Source organism: Scomber japonicus, chromosome 1, assembly GCF_027409825.1.
Source record: "Scomber japonicus isolate fScoJap1 chromosome 1, fScoJap1.pri, whole genome shotgun sequence".
NCBI lineage: Eukaryota > Metazoa > Chordata > Actinopteri > Scombriformes > Scombridae > Scomber > Scomber japonicus.
The window spans coordinates 8,058,495-8,066,296 of NC_070578.1; the positions used below are offsets into that span (position 1 = coordinate 8,058,495).

At 38.7% G+C, this 7,802-nt stretch overlaps 1 protein-coding gene across 1 annotated transcript; it reads right to left on the reverse strand.

The window, feature by feature from the left end:
• Nucleotides 1-4,097: 4,097 nt before the first annotated feature.
• On the reverse strand, nt 4,098-5,735 carry LOC128376161 (nuclear factor 7, brain-like). The gene has a single exon (XM_053336452.1). The coding sequence runs from the start codon at nt 5,733-5,735 to the stop codon at nt 4,098-4,100; it is 1,638 nt and encodes a 545-aa protein (XP_053192427.1).
• Between the last annotated feature and the right edge of the window lie 2,067 nt (nt 5,736-7,802).

Below are 7,802 nucleotides of genomic sequence, written 5' to 3' on the forward strand. Positions count from 1 at the left end.
TATATAGTTACATTTCTTGAAAGAAAACCTGCCATTAAATGATATGCCCATTTTGTTCCTGATACTCTAGTGTTAGCTAGGTTTTTGGGCTGTTGAAAAGCTTAATTCATTTTCTAGATCTACACTTCAGTTCTAATAATGAGATCTTCATATATTTCTAAAATATGACACACGCAGGACAATATATTCATTTCACCAGCTTTATTTCTCAGCAGGGCAAAATGTCACTGATTAGATGTGTCGTATCTTGAAAAAAAACAAACTCTGTAGTCTAAATCAATTAAGTCTAGAACCTGACTAAAATGCAATTTCATGGAATGGATTCCCACCAAAAACTAAAAGATCATGATGAATTTGTATTCAGAAAAACTGTTCCAGTAACCCCACTCTTTGCATTTTTGTGAAAGACTTCACAAGGAAGGAATCAAGAGGAAACTATAGAGGTCTACTTCATAATGTGAGAATAAAATAAGTTTTGCAATTAATTCTTGTGTATTTCAAATAAACAGTTTTTAGGTTCTGTTATTACTTCACACTTCCCTCCCTCCTCCCTATGCTAAATATTGCTTCATTTCCACTTTAAAAATTCTCATTATCAGTTAATAAACCTAGCATGAACTGAACTGTGGTTCACAAGAAATTGCTTACATGTCACTTCCTACTAACAGCTGATACCTCCAGCTTCTCACATGATGGTTGACCACCATCAAACCAAATGCTTGGAACTGCAACAATACATCTGTTATTTCCAGAGTAAAGCTTGCTTTGTTCCCCGTACTGGCTGTTACACAGGTTCATGAAAACATTCAAGAGATGCCTTACAACTTCAATATTTATTGGAGTATTTAGACTTTTATTAAGTACAAATGAACTCACACAGAAATTTGATGCAAAAACTCTCATTCAAACATGACGTAGACACAAATAAGCTGAAACAAATGTAGTGTTTACGGTTTCCATTCAGGTTGCAGGTGCTGCTGGTGTGGTGTCTCTTGAGCACCATCTACTGGCCTTTTAGGTGTAAGTACATAACATACATATGTGTATGTATAGCGTCTTCACCAAATCAGTGAACTCAACTTTTTAAATAATGACAACAACAACAAAAGAAAAAAAGAAAACATGTTTTATAGTAAGTCATTTTTTTGTTTAACTATTGGAAAATTGAACTTAATCTTGTGTTTTTCTGCTGTTATTTAGCAGTAGAGCTTGATCATATCATTACACAGACCAACCAATTACATTTGATTTACATAACAGTAAAGTGTACGCAATTGGCATCAACTAATTTTCTTTTTCTTTAATTTAATTTTGTATAGATACATCTCTGAACAGAAAGAACTCCCCAAATATTTAAAATATAATAATATATTCCATATATTTTGATGATCTATTGTTTCCTGTCTCTCTCCAGTTTTTCTGTTTCGTTTTTCACAACATTGACTGATGAAGAGAATTCGGTTTCTCAGACCTCTAGTTCAGAGATCATTTCTCCTTAGTTAGCAAAAGCTCAAATCAGGAAGTTTCTTCTTAGTGATGTCTTCATAGTTTTGGTTTCTTCTGCTAGCAGTTGTATGATAATTCTCAGGCTCCGGTGAGGTTTGTAATCAGGGGTGGATTGGCCATAGGGAGTACCGGGACTTTTCCCGGTGGGCCGGTCAATAATGGGCCGGTGGCTGCCGTTTTGTTATTTTTTTTATTTGTTTATTTAGTCTTTGCTGCGCCTTGCCATGGTAGCTCTCCTGGCCCAGAGCAGAGACATGCACCGGCCCACAGTGCTCCGCTGCAGCCTGCAGACACATTGGAGGCCCATTGGCTTGTCTGTCTAAAGAATACCTGGCCCAGTGGCCCTATGATAGGCTACAGAGGCCCAGGAGTCCCACCCACGCTGGTTCTTAACCAGCCTCCTCCCAACCCCCTCTCGTCCAATCACCTTTGATGACAAGCAATCAGATGAGAGATAGTGAGAGATACTACAACAAAATGGACAATGCGGCTAAAAAGCGAAAAGACGGAACGGAAAAACAAAGAGATAAAAAAAAGAAAAGCTCTAGCAACCGACGCTGCTACGAGCAAAAACATTTCAGAAATGTTTGCTGCGGGGGCCAGCGTGGCCGGAGCGGCTTCAGGAGTGGGTCCCTCTCAGCAGCAGGTGTCGGACAGTGAGTCAAGTGAGGCTCCTGCTGCCATGGTGGTGCAGGAGCAGGAGGTTGAGGAAGACTCTCCACCATGTGGAAGTGGTGATACAGTCTTAAGCAGGTGTGTGCCTGCCAGCATGGTGCGGATAAACACTCAAACATTAAATGTTCAGAACGGTTACTTAACTGTCTACTTCACTTGACATAGCAAACTCTGCATAGTGTGGTGTGTTACAACTAGGCCTAAATCTAGTTATCTAAAGTATTGGAAAACAATAACCATATTCATATACTATCCTGATTCATTGATTAGTTGCTTTATTAACCACTTACCACTATTTTCATCAAAGGATGCCACATAATTACAAATCTGCAAGCTTATCACTCAACTCACATGTTGCAATGTGATGTGGTTTGAGCATGTAGATCTGCTACTTTCACAATTTTTGATCATTTCTACCTATAATGACATCCGCCAAATCAGGTCACCAGAGTTAAAGTGTTGTAAGTGTCAACATGCACCGTTCTTTGTGCCTATAGTCTAATATGTTCATGAAGGACATTGATCTAACAACATAACACATATGTAGCCTATGATACTTTACATATTTTTTTCAGTCAGTGTTTATGGTTTATTGCTCGTTTAACAGGTTCACATTATACAGTTGAAACTAATTTAAGCCTGTTCAAGTCTCCAGATATTGTTCAACAATCAGGGATATTGTTCAGTATACTAGTGTTATTAAGGGCTTGTGTGTTTATATGTACATCAACGTGAGTTGGCACAATATTTGAGCATGGATTGTAGTGGGCCGATCTGGACCAAAAAGTCCAGGGCCGAATTTTTGTCCCAGTCCAGGCCTGTTTGTAATCATGACAGGATTTCCTCCTATTGAAATTATTTAACCATTTCTAGTTAGTGCAATCAAATTTGGTTGAAATAATACATAAACATTTTACTCCTGTAGTACTGGATCTGACAAATTTGTGAAGTCCTAAATTTACTAATAAAACCAGAGAATATGCTATTAAATGAGTTCACAGTGCATAGATATGAAGTGGAAAACTGAGTGTAACAATTTGGTCACCATTTCCAGTAGCATCAGTTATTAATTAGTAGTATATATGCCCTATAAATAAGCAAAACGTCATTTATATAGCATTTATTATTATTATTATTTTATTACAGGTGGAAGAGAGTGAGCTACCATAGAAGTTACAGCCACGATAATATATAAGATAAATCATGTAGACACTGTACAAGACAAAACATTATAGATAAGTAAAGACAGTTGAAACAAACACGTAAATTAGTTAAAAAGCATCCAAAAGCTAAAATAAAAGCATGATTAAGACCACCTGCCAACCAGTAAAAAGACAAGACAAAAACAAGACATGGTTAAAACCCATAAAAAATGTAGGAATAAAATAAAATAAAAATAATAATTAGGACCAGTAACTAGTAGATTACTGAAAGGTGCAGCTAACAAGGAATGTAACATGATCGAGTAAAATGTTGCAGGAGCTTGGAGCATAAAAACTAAAAGCAGCTTCCCCAATTTTTATTAAGATGCTGTGAACAACCTGATGACCTCATTCAGATGACCGTAGGAGTGTAGCTGCTTCATAGTTAAAATGCACCTCTGAAATGTATAGGAAGTCAGTGTAATAACCTCAGCACTGGTGTTATATGGTCATATTTCTAATTAAAACTGTAGCAGCTGCATTCTGGAGTACCTGCAACTAATTGAGATGCTTTTGTGGTATTCCTGTGAGCAGCACATTAAAGTAGTCTAGCTGATTAGAAATGATCCAAGCTCCTTACCTTTATGTCCTTAAATGATCATATCCAGTTAATTACGCTGCTTTTATTGGAACATGATATTCTAAAATGATTGCTCATTAGCTTTGTTGGATTGTTTCATTATTGGCACTTCTGTGACTTCTCTTAAATAACTCTTAAATGATGTCAGTTGTGCAGACAGCAGAGATCCTGAGAGGAGCAGAGTTGTCGCCATAATCATTGAAGCAGGGACTAAAGAATGGGTAGAGTTTGTCAGTGAAAGAGCAACTGCTGAAAGAGTAAATTATATCTGCAGCATCAACATCATAAAAGGTGACCAGGCCTTCCTCATAATCCACAAACACTCCCACTTTCAGAGGCTGTGATTTCAGAGAGAGGAGGACATCGGGGTCGGCCAGAGCCACGTATTCATTTCCATTCCTCAGCTGCAGAGTCCAGTAGCCAGTCTCTGGGCTTGACGTAATTTCTCCCTTTCTGTTGACTGACCCACTGGCAACTCCTAAATCCCATTTCGTTTTCCCTCTAACTTCCACCTCATAGTAGAATCTGCCAGAGGAGAAACTTTGCTTTCCCAAGACAATGACACAATATGAAAATCTCTCTATGTTGTCAGGGAGATTTTTCTCTATATTGCTGTGATTGACTTCTTTCCCATCGTCGGACAGGATGAGTTTGCGATGTGCTGTATCAGGATCGAGAGTTATGTTCACCGCATACTGCTGCACCCTCCTCAGCTCAGCTTCAAGCAGTTTCGCCATCTCTCTGCCGAGTGTCTCTTTGAGCTGAGACACAGCTCTTGCCACAGTTCCCCCAAACAATGGCTGACGGAGGCTGACTTTTGTCCAGTCCTTTGTGGGTAGAGAGGTCTTCAGTGAATGGAACTTTCGGAGGAGATGGAAGTGGTCTTCAGAGTGTGAGAGCTGCTCTACCTCGGCATTTCTCTTCCTCAGCTCTGACATCTCAAGATCAAGCTCTTTGATTAAGTCCTCAGCCTGCTTTGCTGTGGTTTTCTGCTTCTTTCTGATCATTTCCATGAGATCAGCCAGGCCTGTCTCAACAGACTGCACCAGAGCGGTGAAGACCTGCACCCCATCTGCCGTCTCTTTGTCTGCAGCCTCCATGCTGAGCTTTGCTGACTGTTTGAGCTCCTGTATTTTCAGCTGTCTCTTCTGGATCATCTGCTGAAATTCGGCCTCCGTCTTCCCTAGCTCTACCTTCTTACCCTGGCATTCTTCTTTCAGAAGAACCACATCATGTGACCCATGGTCCAACTCAGCGCAAAACTGGCAAACACACATATGGTCAGTCTTGCAGAACAGCTCCATCAGCTCATCATGCTTTGTACACATCCTGTCCTCAAGGTTCTCCAGAGGATCAATGAGCTTATGCCTCTTCAGCACTGACACTGTCTGATGGCGCTCCAGGTGGGTCTCACAATATGAGGCCAGACACACCAGGCATGACTTGATGGCCTTCAGTTTAATCCCTGTGCAAGCATCACATGAAACATCTCCTGGTTTAGCACAGAGTTGCTTCGAGCCTTTCTTTACAACCGACTCTCTGAACTGAGCTGCCATCTCTGATATGAAAATATTGACATGCAGCTCGGGTCTTTTGTCATAAAGCTTTTTGCACATAGGGCACTGACATTTTCTGTTGATTCTCCAGTTTTCAGTAATGCAGTTTTGACAGAAGTTGTGTCCACACGGTATGGTGACAGGAGTGTTGAACACATCCAGGCAGATGGAGCACAAAAAGTTGTCCTCAGAGAGCAAACAGGTGGCAGCTGACATGTTGAACACACTGAGACATGAAAAACATGAAAAACAATTGTCAGTACTGAATTTTAAATGTAGTTGTTGGGGGACAAAATGATGGTGATGTTAGAATATTAGTTAAAGGTGCATTATAGTCTACTAGAAATGTTCAACTGTTAAGGGCAATTTTGTTCAGAATAAATCATTTACATAAGTGTTAAAGTTGCAGAGTAAATATTGCACTTACCCGTATGTATGAATATAACTTTTCCTTATCCTTAAAAATGGCACTAGACCAAACACTGAGTTCCCTTTAGAAACAGGTTGTGTGGCGACTGCAGCCCAGTTGTCACTCTCAAAGAAACTAGAGTAGAATGGGGGATGTGTCACTCTTCTTTTCAGTGTCACTTCACTCCTCATAGGCTTATATTGGTCATGTGACTACCCCCTGAGGTCGCACAGCCTGGTGTCTTTTCTTCTGTACAAAGTGACCACCCCCTTTGCACATAACAAGTGCAAAGATTATCATGATAACAGTTGTTCTGCAAGATTGACCAGACTGTCTGTCAGCTTACTTTAGTTTGAATGTAAATCACATTACACTGCTCTACTGGAAGATGAAGGGAAAGAAAGCTGAGGTGGGAGGACAGTATAAGTTTTAGTACAAAAACACACAAAAGTTCACACACTTGATTTTAAAATGAAGTTTAATGTGTCCATTTTTGTCTGATTTCAAAAGCAGTATTAAACATGGTATTACTCTGCTCAGTATTCACCCACTCTTTGCTAGAGCTGTTTTTAGATTATGTATGAGATTACAGGGTCACAAAGATTGAGAACCTTTGGAACAGGCTGCTGCATTTACCAACCAGCAAGGTTTCTAGTTAGATATTTTATTGGGATTTCTCTAATGGAGGCAAATGAGATTTATGTACAGATTTATTACATGAATGTGGATTTGAAGTTTCATGGGGGATTATTGTCATATTGTCATCCCCTTTCCCAAGTCTTCTTTTTGGGCCCCAAACATTTGTTTGGTTTGCCTGTCCTATCAGAGCGCCCCTGGATGTATCTAAGTCTTCATCAGAGTGCCATATCTCACAGATCTTACAATATAATCAAATATACCTAGATAAACTTTTGTCAACTACTGCAACTATGATATGTCTGCAGGTATCAGAAGAGAATCATTTTAGTCTTTATAAGTCTTTCTCTTGGTAGTTTTTCATCAAATTATTTGCACCATATTATTTCGGATCCATAATCTGTTTCCTAAAATGATTAAAGCATGGTCTAAAAATACTTCATTCATTCTCTCAGCTGTCAGGTGTGTTTGGGATTAAAACAACTATTACAGCCGATTTACTGCCAAGAGTGCACCAGCTGTATAATTGTCCTATGGTTGATTAGTCAGCAGTTAATCATTTGATTATCTGATACTTAAAAAGCACTGTTTACACATTAATAGGGACCTAAATTATGTGCTAAAAATAAAATGTAGGCCTACTAAAGATTTAAATTAGCAAAGTAACAATTCCACTTGTTGTCTTCAAATGATAACATTTCAGTAGGCTATTAATTTATAACAGTAAAAACAGTAACAGTAAAAAAAAAAAACAACTTGTATAGGATATTTATCTGTTTTTATTAACCACCTATAATATTTCTTTGTATTAGGCTGCTACCTTTACCGTTTTAATTTAAACACGTAGACAGTTTGTCCCACTAAAATTGCAATGGACAAATGATGTGAACATGATAGGAAGACCAAACTGTATTACAGAAATCCAGGTTTCCAAGTATTTTTCAACATTTTATTTATTTAGTATTTATTTAAAGACTGAATGATATCATCACATCACATCACATCATCACATTTAACAATAATTTGGCGTTTGAATACTCATTCAATTGTAGTTTAAATGTCTCTGTGGTGGTACAGTCGACTTTAAGGAATGAGCTTAGTGCTCATTTTAAATCGACTAAGCAACGTGATTAATTAGGTGTGTCGTGACGTCTGCGGTATCCAGAAATAAAGGCGGAGTGAGAGCTCTCGCCTTCTCCTCTAGTGATGGGAACGGCAGTTCTTTTTACTGTACTGAA

Coding starts and splice junctions, on each gene's coding strand:
- LOC128376161 (XM_053336452.1), bottom strand. CDS start 5,735: ATGTCAGCTGCCACCTGTTTGCTCTCTGAGGACAACTTTTTGTGCTCC.